General features: G+C 36.9%; 1 protein-coding gene across 12 annotated transcripts in view; it reads right to left on the reverse strand.

Moving 5' to 3' along the window:
- AKAP6 (A-kinase anchoring protein 6) overlaps positions 1 to 18,516 on the reverse strand; it is a 294,067-nt gene that overhangs the window by 12,648 nt on the left and 262,903 nt on the right. For all 12 annotated transcript variants that reach the window (XM_083840099.1, XM_083840104.1, XM_083840100.1 and 9 more), the window contains one exon: positions 17,954 to 18,169. In XM_083840099.1, the coding sequence (XP_083696225.1) occupies positions 17,954 to 18,169 (216 nt within the window). The remainder of the gene's footprint in view (positions 1 to 17,953; positions 18,170 to 18,516) is intronic.

The raw sequence follows: 18,516 nt of genomic DNA on the forward strand, positions 1-18,516 counted from the left end.
TTACTACCTTTCTTATAAGCATCATGTTCCCTGAAGAGACCTACCAGTACAACTTTAGTGGTTATCAGCTATGTTGGCAGCCCTTACCAAATATAGAACAAGTTTTAACTTTGTCTGAAACAGACCACCCAGCCTATGTCACACAAACATCTTGTATTTGGCATTTTTAGCAGAGGTATACATTTTTCCCTTTCTTTTTTACAATATTTAGCAAGCTGCTCAAACAAGAAAGAGCGTTCAGACATTGCAGTGACTGTTGGAGAGAGCAGCACCAGCCAGGCTTTTGAATAAAGCTCTGGCTTGAAAAATGGAAGGTGGTGTCACTCCAGCCTATGTTTGCACTGACAGCAGTACCAATCTCTATGGACAACTGTTATCACATCAGATGTCTCCCTGTCCGGCTACTCAGAGCATAGGTAAGATGATGGAGGACTAGAGTTATCACAATAGTAATATATGTGTGGGTGTGGGTGTTTGTGTTTATACACACACACACACTTGCACATACATAAATGATGTTTCTAAATTCCCAAATGCACTAAGGAAATTTAGTGCAATCAGTTAGACATGATGGTATCCAAAGAAAGCTCATCCTGCCAAACTGAATTGTACCTTTGGTTAAATTTGGTCTCTGAGTGTTCTGCCATGGACTTCAGCAAGCATGTGTGTGTGTATATGCACACGTATAACGTCTTTCTAACAATAGCTATCTCCATATAGTAAACTTTATCATATTAAAGTCACTAAACACAACTACTTCTAGAGTCAATGGCAATGGCCACATGGTTCAGAGTAAGAGGATGTAAAAAGATTTGACCAAGCAAGCAAAAAATAACAATGTAATAACAACGAGAAGCACAGTATTATGTATATTCCTGTTTTTATCACTAGATAAACAACACTTAAGAAGTATTTATTGCTACCCAAAATGTTTCTAATGTAATTAAAACAAGAACAAATTAAATTAAAGACTCAAAAAAGTTAAAAGTAGAATTAATTCTACTATATTTAAAGCGTTGCTTTAAGGAGTCTGGCTGTTTCCACTTTGAACACTGAACTACTTTGCTTAGGGCAGTAGTCCCATTTCAGTGGGATAGCTCATGTGAGCAAAGTTAAGTGTGCACTTAAATGCTTGTAGGGCAGATATCTAGTAGTTACAGAGTTAATCTGCCGAAGATGTTAATGGGAACAAATAAAATTATTGTCATATAAAGATATTTCATCAATCACAGTGCTCTTTAAGAAAAAGTCTTAAAATGCATTTTTTTTCCATTTGTTTCTTTTTTAAAACACAGATAGTTTTGCTTTTTCTGCAGCAAATTTTATTAAACAATGATTCTCTGTTTCGGCCTCATTTGCATGTGCTACTCCAGTACAGATACTTTGTGTTGGTGAAAAAGGCCTGTAATGTAACCCCTACGTACCATTATATATTTTTAAAGGAATTAACATGAAAAAAAAAAAGAGCTTTTAGAATAATAAATACAAACTCTGTTCCTCCCTCCCCTGCAACATATCCTTCAGTTGCTGTGGACAAATTATCCAAACTCAACTGCACTTAGGGGCCAGGGGAAAATGAAAGAGAAAGAAAGAAAACCATCCCCCATCTCCAGGAATGTGTGCACACTGAAGGAAGACAAACATGATTTTGTCTTTTGAAAAACGCAAGCATGCCAAGTACTTCTGCTGAGGGAAACATATGTACAGTACCCACTTCAATTCTGCTTCACTTAAGTTCATTTTCTAAATGGGGTTCCCTATATTATAGCCAACAAGAAAACTGTCCCCGTTTCCCAACACCAATATTTTAATATGCATCAATATATGCATAATATGCAATGTGCATTATACTGAAGTGACCTGCACATTACAATATGGCCTCAAAATATACAGAAGCAGTTTGCTTTACTACAGATCACTAGAGAAACCAGTATATTTATTAAGACCACTATAGAAACTAATCGTTAACATACATACTTGTTATAACTACAATTGAAATAAGATGATACGTGTTTCTTTGCTGAGAAAATAAGAATACAAATCTGTGTTTTTACTTCCTCGTGCTTCATTCTACAATTATCATTGCCTCCCTCAATGAAATAATATACTAAATTCTGCACGTGCAGATCTTGTCTTTTCCTGTTGGGCATTACGGGTGCTTACAGGTATTTCCAGGGTCCTATGTGTGTGGTTGTGTGTACAGATTGCTGTACAACAGGAAGGACACTGACATCACCTCTGCTCTCTGCTGTGACAGGTGCCACCTGCAAGAGTCTCAGCACAGGCCGGGTCTTACGGGAGCAAGAGATTCCACTGATGATCACTGTCTCCATGATGACATTTGGATTTCTCTTATAGTGCTCTGAAATAAAAGTCTAGAGGTTTGCCTTGTCATATACATCATGATACAGGTTTTGTGAGCGCATCTTCTAACCAACAGATTGAGTAATTTCAGTGACATTTTAACAAGATGCTCATCTGTAATCTAGAAGACCCTACTAGTAGTAGAAGTGTTTTAAAAAGTCAGAGAAACTAGCCATGCTGCTGCTCTTTAAGTGTCTCTTGACCACGTTAGTTAACACTCTGAGGTCGCTCATTCCTGCACGAGTCCTACAACGGTCTTCTAGCTTTCTTGACAAGCTCCCCATAGCACCAGATGGCCGAAAGGAGTGAAGGGCTCTAGGCCCTCCACTACTCCCCAGTCAGTGCAGAAGAGCCAGGCTGGAACAGAAGGTGAGCCGTGCCAGCAGAAGGCCCACAGGGACTCACTTCTTTCACAGACCTACGCAAAAGCAGGGACTCAAGACATTTAGTCCCTGTGCTGTGCTCAGAGTATCACCGCTACCACACCACACTTCATTCATCTCGCAGACTCTGTGGAAGCAGAGGCCTCCATTTTTGCTACTGCATCCTCATGTGGCTTTTTAACATCTCCAGTTCTCATTTGCTCAAGAACGCTTTCAATGTTACCAGGGAGCAGAAGAACATCTGTAACATTTTTATGTTGAATCATACTGTCATCCAAATAGGTTTACAATCTCAGACCTATATTCCAAGCTGTGTATTTGTGTTTTGTTTTTTTTTTTCTCCACTTTTTGTGTGTGTGTGATGAGAAAGCCTAGCTACATGGCATATTTTACTGGCTGTTGTTTTTGCTGCTTTGTAGTTTTCTTTTCATCTGTCAAGAGGTTACATGACAGGATTTTTCACCCTTGAATGTCATTTTGGTCTCACCTCTACTTCAGAAGAATATGTGATTTTCTTTCTGCAAGAATCCAACACAAGCGCTTTATGAAACTCTTAGAAAAACGTTCCTAGTTTGACCCAAACCCAAAATGTTGTCATGCATACCTAGTTTAGTAAAGAGCAAATCCTGGCACTCTACCTCAAACACATGCCCATGCAAGTTTACCGGTAGAGTTCATCCATGCCAAGTCTCAGAATTTGGCCCAATCAAAGATTGGTCTTTATGGTTAAGACAAAAAAATATATAAAAAAATAAAACCACACACCAGAAATAGGAAATCTGAGGAACTGACGATGCTTAAACAGGCTTAACTATTGCTTGTCTACACATCAAAATTTCAGCACATTTTTTCACTGTGCATTTTCACTGTGCCCTTATTCACAGCAAAACAGTTACCTTCTGCACTCAGATCACAGAATCATAGAATGGTTCTCTGGGCAACCTGTTCCAGTGCCTCACCACCCTCACAGAATTTCTTTCTTGCATCTAATCTAAACCTATGCTCTTTCAGTTTAAAGCCATTCCCTCTTGTGCTATCACTACACCCCCTGACAAAGAGTCCCTCCCCAGCTCTCCTGTAGCTCCCTTTAAGCACTGGAAGGCCACTATAAGGTCTCCCCAGAGCCTTCTCTTCTCCAGGGTGAACAACCCCAACTCCATCAGCCTGTCTTCGTAGGAGAGGTGCCCAAGCCAATGAACAAAGCTGTGCTGGCAAAGTTACATTGGCATAATAAAATTATTATTGTTTTGGCTTTGTCATAGTTCAGAGGTCTGCATAATGGCTAAAGATATTTTCAATTTAATAGCATTTACAGTGCAACTGGTATTCCTTTAATGGTGTACTACTCTCAGTTAAACCAGAACAACTCAGTGGATGCTATGAAAGCACTCAGTAGACACAGTAGTAATCCTCCACCTGCAATGGGCACATCAGGACACCTGAAATCACAGAGTTTTTAAGAGCTTTGTTTCAGCAGAAATAAATGTTTGTGAGAAACACTAAAGAGTGAGAATCACCATAGAAACAGATAGATATAAGGTACAAAAGGACAGGACATAAGCCCCTGGGAGCTTGACCTTAGGAGAAACCTAGAAAGAAAGTTTTTTCACTGAGAGCTGGAGAAGAGAGGCTGAATTTCTGAATAAAAATTCTTTCCGTATACAGGAAAGGGAGACTTTATCTATTATTTATGAATAAAAGAACTGCATGAAGGATATCTGGGTCTCCCATCAGTTTATCCTCTTCCCGAAGCAGTTAAGAGACTACCAAATTTAGCCTAATTCATATCATCAAAGACAACTGACTCTTTATTTTCCCCTATGTAAATTTTCAACAGGATTTCTTTGTAATCTCAGTTCAGGTACTTCTTGATTTCATTGATACACCATCTGTAAACTTGGGATATTGACTGGAGAGGAGTCAATAAGCAAGTATGGTGAAGTCAGAGGCTTGCAGAATGCTGCATATTACAAGTGCTTCCACAGTGTGCCTACCTATGGATTTCCAGGCATTAAGTTAAACCCTGCTGCTGTCAATAAGTGGCAGAGAATAAGCACCTCGAGACTACAACAACACTACTGCTCCTTGCCATTGCATAGCCTCTGTCTAGAAAGAGCTGCTTTTCAGATGTTGCAGAATAGAAATACTGGCCTTACTTCCAGGTATAAGAGGTCCCTAGGCAGAACTTTTTCACTAAAATCATCTCACCCTTGAACTTCCAGATTTTTTACTCTCGTCTCTATCACTGGTAAGTGTCTGTTTTTTATAGTCGTCTCTGTACATGACAGATGCCAACACAGCCCTGGAGTTGGCTGGAAAAACCAAAAGGATTGGAAATTTCAATCTAATCTAGGATGTTGAATGGATTCTGGGCAATATGTGAAGTACCAGTGTTATACATATATTTTGATGTCGTCACTTGAGAAATGATTTAATACAAGCATACTTTATAGAAATTCACTTAGAAGATGACAAAGTAAAGGACAACTATTTCTTGTTAGGGTGAGAGGTTTATAATTGCCTGCCTTAGTTTGGCTGAGTACAAAATTACAATGGGGAGTATTTCATTAGTACAAAAATACTATTGTCATTCTTCAACATTCTTCTATTACAGTAAAGTTTATTCTAAATGTTTTATAGTTTAAACCTGGGCTCAAACTGGAACATGAACTGAAGATTTAAATCTATCTGCATTTCTTATTTTCAGCGGTGTTGAGTTACAAAGTCCAATGAGCGCTCTCTACAAAGCAGTGTAATAACTGAGGGGCATGGAGCTATTAGTATTAATGTTATCAGCATAAATGTTGTTAACATACAACTTTACAGTATTTGTCTTAACACTAAAGCAATATTCCTCCCCACTTTTAGAAATAAAAAATTATTTTTAAGACCAAGTGTCTTCCTGCTTTGTTCAGTAAACCTGCTGGATGAGCTGTGACTCCGTAAGTTTAGGAACTCATTTATTATTTTGCTACATCAGACACTGCATTTATTCACACAGTGCATCTCTAAACCTAGCTTTCATTAGAGCTGTGGGGAGGCCCAGTCTTTCTCCCTTCTCTGGAGAAGGTGAAGCTCAAGAAGATAATTAACCATGAAACAATGAGGAGGCTTGCTGGGTAAGCACTAGTGTGAAAACAGTTACTCCTCACAAAAGAGGGGAAATTAGCTGGCTGGATAAAAAAGGAAGTGTCAGACTGGAAGACTGAAAGGACTGCCAGCATAAGTAGATAGCTCTATGCATCATTAATGCAATTTTTTTAACACTTAAACTTCACCGCTTTCTAAATTTAAATGCATTTAAATGTTATGTGTTAGGGGAGATTAATATGCCATTTTAAAATAATTTCTCTTAAACTTTTCATTTTCACTTTTCACCAGTTTTAGTCACCCTTCCCACATACGAAAAAAATCACCAGCCTCTCAGCATTGTATTCTTGTTTACAAAGCTAATGTAAACAGAGCATTCTAAAAAGATTCAATTTGCTCATTGTATTTTACAAGCACATTATTTTACATTAAAACAGATATTTTTATGAACAGAAAGTTTGTTTTGATTTTACTGTTTCACACAGTAAAGACTTATGATGTGCGTTTCCTTTCAAAACTTCCTTCTACTCGAACAGTGTTCCCTGAAGCAGCCACATTTTTGGCAGAAATTCAGTTATATGCTATGCCAAAAGAAATAGAATAAACAAACACTGCTTAATGCAGCTGGCTAGGTAATTTACATATTACTGCACACCAAACACGAAGACCTGAATATGGATTAGAGCTACAATGATGACACAAATACCTTATATGTAAAAAGAAATAAAATTCAGATCATCTTTGCTGATGATTTACATCTTATTATTTAATGTATATTATATTACCTCAGACACATAAATGTATGTCCATATTTAAATATTACATAGATGTGTGAATTATATTTTCTGTGTATTTTACAGAAAAATGTACTAGAGATCTCTTGAAAAGCTGTTACATGGGTACATTTTTCAAAGTTTTCTTCTGGTGAAAGCAGCCTGTTAAACGACTACATCCCAGTTTTTGGAAATACTAAAACAAACAAACAAACAAAACACAAGCACAATGAAAACCCTGTAGGCATTTCTTGAAACTGCTGTGCTATACATGAAAATATTGCACAGGTAGGCCTCCAAACCTGCAATTCATGTTCTTTCACAAGGCATCTGCCATTTTGGGTAAGATCAACAGTCCATTCAGCTGAGTTTATCTCCTACAGTGGTCAATAATGGATGTTTAAGGATTTTTGTTTGTTTGTTTTAAAGGAACAGAATAGTATAGAAGCTGCTATGCAAAATTTGAAAAGTCAGACTGTGGGGACTTTCAGAGTAGGAATTTAATAAGCATTAATTGACTTCTCCATTAATTTGTCTAATTACTTACTGAACTCATTTTGATTTTTGTTATCCACAACATCATGTAAGAACAAGTTTCACATTTTCATTACACACTGCATAAAAATAGTATTTCTTTTTGATTGTTTTAAATCTCCTGCCTGATAATTTCATTAGGTACCAAGCATTTCTCACGTTAAGAGAAAGAGTGAATAGTTGTACTTTGTTTATTTTCCTGCACTTTTTTTTTTTTTATTGTATCCCTTTCTGCTTACAGCTTATGCACCTCCTATAACATCCTATAATAATGAACAAGGAAACATTGATTAGTCATATACTTTCTGAAGATCCTGCAAATACATTTCCATAATGGTTGGAGGATTGGGGCCCTATTATCCAATACCGAAGACCCCTGTAGGATGGAAATAACTTCTGTACAACCTGTTAGAAAATGAGGCTTCTTCCCCTCTTTCTAAAAATTATTTTTCTTGAGAACTCTTGAAACAAAGCATCAGAAAATTATCTTCAATCACACTCACGAACCATTCCTGGCAGAACTAGGGTCATTAGAGTTGCAATGCACCAAGTCATTAAATTAATTCAATAATCACTACTTTGAGACTTTTGTATTTTTCTTAAGTCTAATTTTTTAAACAATGCAGGCCTGAGTCATGATCTTACAATTAGTGAATATTAGGCACCTGAATAAAATAGTGACTTCATCCTGTAATCTGAACACAGTACAATGCAAAGAGCCACTATCGGCTTGGCACTTTTATATATCTGGCCCTATACTTAAATGCCTAAATAGGAACTGAGTTCTTCTGAAATGTGACCTCTACCATTGAAAATAAAAAACTAGATATTTTTCTTCTTTCATTTTAATGAGTTATTTTTGCCATTTAAACAGCGTATGATAGTTCTTTCACTATCTGCATATGCTGGAAACATCAGCTTCCCAGCTTCTGAATATTACATATTTTGCTACTAAAATCAGTAATTCCTGAGAATTCACTTGAAGATTTTATGCATCTTACATTTCAAATGAACATGTTTCTGGAACAGGGAATGTCTTACTATCAGAGCTGTGGCAAGAGCTTCGCTCACACTCTTTCAACCATTATTTAATGTGTAATACAGAAAAAAAGACAAATAGATTTACACCTGATTGGTAGAATACATGCCACCACGACATAAAGACCTAAGCCTGCTACTGTGATGTTGACTTTTCCCATTAGGGAGTTAGAAAGCTCACATTTCTAGGTTTTATAGAATTTAATTCCGCTGTCCTAAAATTTGAATTTTTGTAATTACTTGATGAATATATATATATATATATATATATATAAAATTGTGGCAAGTGGATTTACAAATATTATCTATAAATGCAAAGAAATTAAGAATGTTGAGAATTCATGTAAGAATGCACCATCAATGAGGATCAAATGCCATTACCCATGGGAGATATGGTACTTTCCATGAACATATGTTGAATTACAAAGCCAAACGATAAATTGGCATTTTAGATGGCCTCACTGCCATTCTGAATCTCTGAGGGCTTGTAAACACCAAACACTTAACAAAAAAAAATAAATCAGATTAGAGAGGAAGTGTTCCCAACTTTCTACCAGCTATGAAATTCTCTCACCCAACTAAAAAACACCACCAGACAAACACAGTCACCGATAGATCACTGAGAAACAGAAGAATCTTCTGGCCATACAGATGAACACAGAAGCCTCATATATTCCCAAAGGAAAACATTCCCAGCTTCTCACTGGATAACACAGCACCGCTGATCAGCCTTGAAAGTTCCTGAGACACAGCAGTTTAAGGTGTTTAACTAACTTTAAACTACATTAATTTCCTCTCCTTCCGAAATCACATTTGAACAGATTAAAACTGTATTAACCAGAGAAGGAACACACACCAAAAAAAAATCCAAAGAAGTAATTCTTTTTAAAAATAAAAAGAAATATATACAAAATTTTGTGGCACTGTGCCAGTGCATTTACATAGCTCTTCTAACATAATAGAGAAAAAAATAATTCAAAGTATATGTGATTTAAAGAGAAGACTTGACAATCACTGAAGGAGATTGCTCATAGGATGCTACTAAAAACATTAGTCCAGAGGCATTATTTTTTACCCAGTTCAGCCACTATGCTTAGAGCCAATTATAATACCAGGACCTTAGTCCTGTAACACTGTGACTGTGACGTTTTCTGCCTTGAATACCTGAAGTCAGTTTTTCACTATAGTATGAGCTGTGATTAGTGGTTATACATACATATATATAAAATATATATATATATGATCAAATAACTATGTTTGGTTTAAAAATCATATATAGCGATACATAATTTATTTTGCTTTTTGCAGCCTTTTTGTTTAAAACCATGATCAGCCACTATGAAGCATTCCCAGTCTTATAAAGAAACCTATTGGGGAAAAAAAAAAAAAAAAAAAAAAGTAAATTTCATATCCTGCACAGAAATGTTGTGTGCTTCATCAAAAGAAAAAAAAAATCAAAGGGTACTTGGGGTAATTAAGTATTGCAGCAACTGATTTTCTCATTAAAATACCCTTTACTTCTAATGTAATTTCATTTATCTTCCTGTGCTCACACCTACAAGAACAAAAAAAGTAACTTTCACCTTTCACGTTACAAAGTTTGTTGGGTACCCCGGAGAGGACAAAGAAACTAAAGGTGCCTGCAGAATTAGCAAGGACTCATGGAAGAGAAACATGCATCCCAGGGAAGTATTTTCAATTAGTTGAGGTGGACAGTGATCAAGACCTGCTACTATAGGATGGTGGTTGAGCAAGCTGCAAGAGATATTCTTGTAGGTTTCAGTATACTGGAAACTACAAACTCATACCTAATCAACAGCATCATTAGTCTGGAAATTTCAATGCAGAGAAAAGAATTGGAAAAGCAATAATGCTGAACTACTTTTTTCTGCTTTAGGAGGTTAACCTCACAAAGGAAGTGTAAAGTAGACTGGAAGAGGCTCCACAGAAAAGCCTATTCCTAGCATTATCCATACGGAAACTGCTACACGTGAAGACTTTCCTTCCAGTACTCCCTTTTCATTAATTGATAAGAACAAAGAACATGCAAGCAGCAAGGTAGAATTGGTGAATACATTTTCTCCCAAGACTAGATGTTCAACCTACTCTTAAATCATCTGAGACTCACGAGAAAGTTAGGAATATGTACCTTTATTTTCCATACTCTCCAGTGGGAAAGCTCAAGCGCACAGTGGCTTGACAGAGACCGTGAAATAGGGGTGCCTTAGTCTCTGGTCCCTGGATTAACCATCAGTCTGTTCTTGCCTAACCACACCTACAACTAAAGAGTCCCATAACATAATTAAAATTAGAGCAACAGCTAAAAGACTGATTCAGTGGCAATGAGCTCAAATGATCACCTCTGAGGGTTTGCTCTCTCTTGATGAGAGAACACCTTGATGAGTTGACTGGAATTTGGATTGGTAATGTCACATGGAGTATTCCGCCTCTGGGTGGTTGCCCAAAATGGTTAGTTGTGACAGAAAATTTTACATTCACTGAGGATGGAAAAGAGTCCTCTATGGAAAGACCTAAATGTATTAATTCTTATTTTTATTCACTCTAAAAAGCTACCACTGCAGGTGTCCACTCAGGAGATTTTCTCCGGAATGTAACACAACATTTATCTGATTTTTAAAAATTAACTTTTACTAAGCTCCACTGTGTCTGCAAGTTTTTACTGAGATTTGCAAAACCAGAAGCATTTTACCAGCTTTAGTCTAGACAGGCCATCTGGACTCTGCATACCTGCCATAATGGCTGCCATCATAACTATGGCCATTCTTCAAGAAAATTAAGAGAAATACAGAACTTGCAAGAACATGAAGTGTATCACCTGTCTTTCATAAAGTCAAAGAAAAATTTAGACCTTAGTTCACCGTTTATGCAGTTCTGTTTTAGATCTTACAGAAAATCATTCCATGTCACAAATCAGACATGCAATGCCACCCAGAAACAGAAAGGTGTACAGCACCTCAAGTGTGAGGATGGTGCAGAGCTTAGAGTGATACATCAGAGACTCTACAATCAAAAACATATATATTTTAAGGAAGGAACCTCCAAAGCAAGCTATCTTCAGTGTTGAAAACAAACAGAACAAGATGACTGACAGAACCAAATACAAATACTTTCAAAAACTGCACTATGAAGAAGTCCAATATCAAAACAAAAATGACTTGTGATAATGAAAAAACAATTTAGAAAGTTTCAAACGTAAGTCATTAAATAATGTGAGGGCTAGATCTTGTAAGAGGTATTCAGCACTTTAAAACATGCAGTGCCCCCTCCTCAGCAAATTAGGTTAATCTTCACTTATTACTTTGCTGTATTAGGCACTTCTGTTTCTACATTTTTATGCAAGATTTTTAGCTAGGTGTAAAAGCTAGACCTTGCAAAATAATGGGTTGTGAAAAAATTAGAATCCTTCAGAAGCCAAGTTTTATTTAGTGGAGCTATCTAACAAATAACAGAACAATGACAAATACATTTTTTACCTTTGAATGCAGGGTTTTGTTTTGTATTGTTATGTAGCTCAGAACAAGTGTCAGCCCATGGATTGAAAAAATATTGAACCAGTGAATTAAATATAGAGAACTGAGAGGGGGATTTCAGTTAGCGCCATGCCTAGCATTATTTAAAACTGTTTTCTTCTGCAGAAAACATCACAAAAACAGATGAATAGAGTAAAGGGATAAAGATACCTGATCAGAAGCAATATAGTATTTTTAAACAATTTGTTTTTCAAAATGCATTATAAATAATGAAACCAAGAGGATGCTGGTAAAAATACTAAGCAGGGCTTTACACAAGCTTTTTACTTCCTAAGAAACAAACACTCAAGAACCCAAGAAACAAACTTGTGGTAAAAACAGAGTTGCCTTTTTTTTTTTTTTTTAAGTGAGCTGTCTCACCATTGCAGATTTTCCCAAGTCCTTACAACTCTAATTAAAATGTGGTAATTGGTTATGTTACCTCAATTACCATGATGCATGGACATTGATGCAAAGCGACACCAATTGAATCCCTCGGGTATTATACCCCAAGGCCATCCCATTTATTGTGGCCTTATTATTTTCAATTATGTGGCTGGATGTACAGCATACTTTCCAGCCAATACAGATGGATTTTTTGCTGGACATACAATGTAGTGTGCAGGATGACTTGGGTGAAAAAGAAAAAGAAAAATTTTAAAATTTTCATAGAGCATAGTAGTAGACTAAATCATCAAAGACATGATTATTTCAGATACTTTATGGACAATGTGAGAATTACAGCACCTCAATCCAAATTATCTTAGCTCAAAATCTCCATTTTAAAAGCATGATTAATACTGTTCCTTCAATAATTGGCCCTCTCTGTTGCACGAGAAAAGAGATTGTCTGCTCCATAAAAAAGATACCTTTCTCATTCAGTGAATAAGCAGTCTGGAGAAAAAGCAGTTTCTCTAGTCACCAAAAAGGTAGGAATTCAATTGCAACTTCAGAAATAAAATCCATTAGAAAACACAGTCTTGTCTCTATGTGAGCCATAGTAGTACGTCAGTTACATGAACTCCAGTATCAATAAAACAGTCCCAGGAAAGCGAATACCAATAGTCACCTCATTGTGAATTCTTACATAGAGACATATCTGACCTGGACAGGACATCAAACTGTGAACATCTGTGGCTGGTGGAATAATTCACTGAGGCTAGATGCATAACTGAAACTGGGTATATCATTGGCTGAGCAAATAATCAACAAAATTGCATAAAACAGCTTACATATTCCCACTTTGACTTAGCTGTTGTAAACTTGCGCGCATGACCGTGACTGAGTCTGTCCCAAACCCTTTTTTAACTGTTCAGTGTTCTTTCATGTAGACTAGACCCTCTAAAGGAAAGTGCATAGAGAGTTAAAGCTTCTCCAGCTGTTGAGCAGGATTTTTAGATGGCAGTTTTGGGTTTAGTTGACTAAAGATTGTTGCTATTGCCGTTGCAATTGCCAGACAGACTCCTTTTTCTTTTAAGATGATTGCCAGCAGGGTCTTGTTAGGCAAACTGAAAGGCATCTGTGTAATTCTGAAGCTAAAATTTAGGTGACAGATAACATTATACCAGCAAACTATGGAATGATAAATCAGGGGGAAAAGAACTTACCACAAAAAAACAGATGGGGGAGATAAAAACCTCTTTTGCTAAAACAGATTAGGACTGCTTCCAGTAAAAGACAAGTGTCTACTGTTTTTTAAAAGTAATCTTTGTTTTTTTCACTGTATGAATACCTCATTCTTTTTAGCTAGATTAACCTACTGAATCTAACCACATTTCATCCTTCTGGGGTGATTCTTATTAATAATTTCAGCTTCTAGACATAACTTTAGGCTCATTAGAAGGACATCTTTTACCAGACTTTAGGTGCTTGTAGTACATGTTAATCTCTTGTTATTTATAAATTTATGGTGCCTGCTCTTGCAAAGGTTGAGGAAAATTAAACACTGTTGAAAAACATCAATGAAGACAATTCAAAAGAAATCTAAAACTCTTTTGTGGTTAGTTCCAGCATGCATTTGCAATGATATAAGTGGTTCAGATAAGTGACTGGGGATGGAAACAGGACAAAGGAAGATCCTAGTACACAAATTAAGAAGAGAGTAGAAGATGCAAGTGACTCTTGCACTTCTGTAACGCAATAAAATAATTTGGGCTATCTTATTTACTGTCAGCAAGTCAGATGCCGTAATGAGTCAGATGCCATCAGGGTATAAAAACATCTCATTTGTTTTCATAAATTACAGTATTTTGTGGGCAACCACAAATAAAGACTTGTTACCAAGGGATACTGTTTATGTGCCAAGACTGGCACACCATCAAATATAGAGAGATAGGGAAGCAGAAGAAACAGTCCTGGTACCTACCCAAGAAATGACTACACAGGAACTGAGTGAAAAGGAGGGCTAGAACAAGCCAACTCAGGCCAGGGAAGACAAAGAAACCTGAATCCTGTAGTGGCTTGGGCATCCTTAAATGTTGAGAATACAGATAGTTTTATCAACATGAGAAATTTGTAGATCCTGACACACTTCAAAGAATCATGTTATTAAATACAAATCTAGAATGAGAGGTTCCAAAACAAAACAACCCACACTGAAAATTAAATGAGCATCATGATAGCTCTTAATAGCATCCATTTCTGAGCAGAAAGAACAGTACAACCCCTGCACAGTGAAAGACAACTCAGACCAGCAAATAATTCCAGACTCCCTCAGGCAAAGTGAGAACAAAGCGGCATGCACCTTGTGAAGTTCCAAGCACTGGGACATCAAGCAAACTGCAGTACTTGAACACTGTGCCTCAACTCCCGATCGATTGTGTCCCACACAGAAACACAAGACTCCACTCCTGCTGTAAGAGCAGCACCAAGCTCTAATTAGCACATAACAGCTTATTTATAGTAACGACAGCTACAAAAAGCAAACTGCTTCTACAAGGCAGATGCCCATATGCAAAAGGAGATAGTAGGCTTTCACTAGAGCAACTTGGACCTCTGTTCAGCCCTCTCTAAGCTATCTCACAATTGCAACTTGTTTCTGCTCTAAGTTCAGTAGAACAGATATATTTACTACAATGAAATTACAGGCTTTGTAAATGAAAAAAAGTAATTCATCACCTCTGTGGTACCTTACCTTTCAGAAAAACATAGCAGAAACCCAGCCCCATCTCTCTTGGACAGTTAGTTACAGACCTAACAGAGGCTCATCCTTTAGCAACCAAAATTCAAGATTGTAAGAACTCTTTTTTAGTTTGGCTGTTGCAATGTTCTTGAAGCTCCAGAATTCAACTAGTTTTTCTATTGCTGGTCAGCTAAATAAACCTTTTGCATAGCACTAACCAACAGTTTACTAGAGCTCTCGATATGTTAGTAATATGACTAAAAATATTTTGAAGATGGAACTATCACACAAACATAAACAGTGTTCCTCAGAGAATTAAAAATCTTACTATTATATTTTCTTTCTTTGTTTAACAGTCTTTTCTGTTCCTCAGTGTCACATTTATCTACTAATCCATTCACTTAGCCTATTTCATCACTGACTTCCCTTATTTCTGTTCTAATTTCTTGCTCTCCCAGATTCATTACCATCAAAACTCAAGAATGTTGTCTTTCTGTCACTGATGAGATGGCATTTGTCTTCTTTTATTTCTTGACTTTCTTCTCATTTAAATGTGAATGTATTGTTTAAAACTCCTACCTCCAATTTCTATTCAGCTTCATTCTGGCTCCTCACTAATTCTGTTTCTTTCTTTCATTCCACTGAAATTTCTCTAACATTTTCTCATGACCTTTATTTTACCAGCTTCTGTTTTACTTTTGACTCTAGTTGATCAGATTCTCAACAAGTTACTGCTTTGGATTTCTTTGCTTTCTAGATTCTTCTTCTACTTCCTCTGTGTTTCTTTGCTTGTCCTTCTTCCATAGCCTTCTGCTTTTCACTGGACTCCAACAAGCCTTTCTCCTTACCTACTTCCCTTTCTCCTCTTTTAGATAATAATATACACTCACATACCTGCAGTTCTCATCTCTGAACAAAGGGTTCAGGTAAACTCTGGCACATCTAAACACACTCTTCTGCCTTTCTGTTAAATAACTCATTCTTAGTGGCCGTTAACATAAACTAAGCACAGTCAAAATGGAATCCTTGCTCTCTCCTTCCCAAACTCCTCTTTTCTTCATGCTCGGTCAGTATCACCATTCTTCCTCTTCATCTGGTAATCTGGATCAGCTGTGACATCTATACCTCTCTCTCACTAGCTCTATGAACTGAGAGAATCATTACTCTTAGCATCATTAAGATTTGACATTTTTCCACTGGTCATACAGTTGATCTCTTCTTTTTCCAATATCTTCTTTTGAAGTCGATACTTCCCTCTCCACACATACATGTCCAAAGAAAGGATGAAAAAAATATATTTGCTTTTCTCCATATCCTTGTACAATCACATGTATCTTCATCAGCTTTTTACACTTCTTCCAATCAGATCAAATTTTTGAGGGCTTAACTGACTCTCCTCAATTACCTGCACTTAGATTACAGAATCACACAGAATCACAGAATCGTCTAGGTTGGAAGAGACCTCCAAGATCACCTAGTCCAACTTCTGACTTAACACTAACAAGTCCTCCGCTAAACCATACCAGTAAGCTCAACATCTAAATGTCTTTTAAAGACCTCCAGGGATGGTGACTCAACCACTTCCCTGGGCAGCCCATTCCAATGCCTAACAACCCTTTCAGTAAAGAAGTTTTTCCTAATATCCGACCTAAACCTCCCCTGGCAAAACTTTAGCTCATTCCCCCTTGTCCTGTCACCAGGACCGTGGAAGAATAGACCAATCCCCACAATTATCAGCTGACTACTCCTATGCTCGTAACACCAGCCTTGCCACTCCATCTGTTTTTCAATGATGTCTTGCTTCCCAGCTCCCTCATACATGCCCCTTTTGACTTGTCCTGAAAGATGATTTAAACCCTGCTTCTCCTTCAAGTCACATTTCTACCTCACTACCTAAAACAAATCAGTTAATAAACCAAACAGACAGAGGAGCACTCCTGCTTTATAACATCTGATAAAGGTAGGTAGACAACAGATTATTACCTTCAAAACTTCACTTCTCTACAGCATCCTCCTCACTGACTCGCTATTTCTTGGCTGGTTTAGACTGATAGCATTTTCATTCAGGAGCTGCCAGTTTTTCTAAACAATGTATTGTATATTTTAATATTACACTAACACAAACAAACAACTCCAAGAGAAATATAGCTTCTGTTATTTCTTTAAAGGAACTTAAACAAAAAGAAGTCAAAAGTAGTATTTCACTACTTAGTGTTAGTCAGAAATAGTGTTAGACAATTGTCAGGAAGTATGTGTCAAGTATTTTTTCCTTTTATTTGCTTGATATAAACCTAAAAAAAAATATGTAAGCTTGTCACTTGTCACAAATCTCATCAAGGCTCTTCAGTATATGCATTACATAGGGTTATTATTGCTGTCAATGTGGCTCCGGTATACAGACTTCAGCATTATGATAGAACCACAGAACATGCTGAGCCAATTCATCCATTACAGCCAATGGTGTTACAGTAGGGATTATTTTGTCCCCCCTATGGTTTATTGTTTAAATGTAGATACTGCATTGTAGTATAGTTTATGTTGTAAAAAACTGTCTAATTTACGCCACTTAATGGATGGTTTAAGCAGAGTGCTATTTTGCCTCTTAGGAATCATTTCCCTGAGATAAAAGCAAATTAATGCATTTTACTTATATTCAAATAACACAGATTTGTATATTAATCACATACTCCTGGCATTCTATGTGAAATGCACATCTACTGCTGGGATACTAATTAAAAACAGCCTTACTTACACAGAAAATACTTTTTCTGAAATATCTTTACAATCAATGATATACGTCTCTGGACCCAATTCTGTTAGGTACTGAGAAACTTGGCTTACACTGATTGTTTTCATTACTCAACAGGATCAGATGTGATGAGATTAAATATCCAGCAAACAGAACATGCATATTGTGAATTTATCTTCTTAATCTGTGGTGTCCATACAATACAATGCTTTATGAAAAAGTAAAAGCTTCACTTGTTGCCAGTAGAGACTGGGAATGGCATCTTCAGTTGGAAGAAAACACTCTGAGATTAACTTGCTTGCCTAACACTGTAAAATGTCTCTGGTGAAAAATGAAATTACAAGAGAGATTTTAAAGTAAGCATCACTCACCGAGTCTTTTTCCAATCTCTTCTGTAGCCTTGTTTGCCACTGGACAGCTTGCATGACAATGGCTTCCCACCTCCTCTCAAGGTTTACGATTATCAACTGCATGGACTGGTGATCTGCATTTAGGTTGCAGGTCTCCTGGTCATCCAGGAGGTGCTGGCATAATCGCAGCACTGAGGCTACCCCACGACGTCTCTGTTTGATCTCACAGCATAGGGACTGCAGGACAGACAGATGACAGATGTCAGTGTGGAATACTTTACATATGAAAACATGAAGTATTATCTGACAGTTAATGGTGCTAATAGTTTTTTCAGCTCTTCCATAAATTCCCATGCTTAGTGCCAGAGCTGAGTGTTTTATTTTCAGATAAACACTATCTTAATTGCATAGAAGGAGTAAAACTACTTTCAGTCTTCAAACAAATGCCATACATAGCTAACTGTCTCAATAATATTGAAAGTTTTATGGTGTACACTGGCTTTTTCTTCCTTTTTTTCCATTCAGATGGGAAACATCTGAAACAAGTTACCCTGATAGTAATCAACTTCAGAAATTCTTCAGAA

The sequence above is a fragment of the Anser anser genome (assembly GCF_964211835.1).
Source record: "Anser anser genome assembly, chromosome: 5".
Lineage (NCBI taxonomy): Eukaryota > Metazoa > Chordata > Aves > Anseriformes > Anatidae > Anser > Anser anser.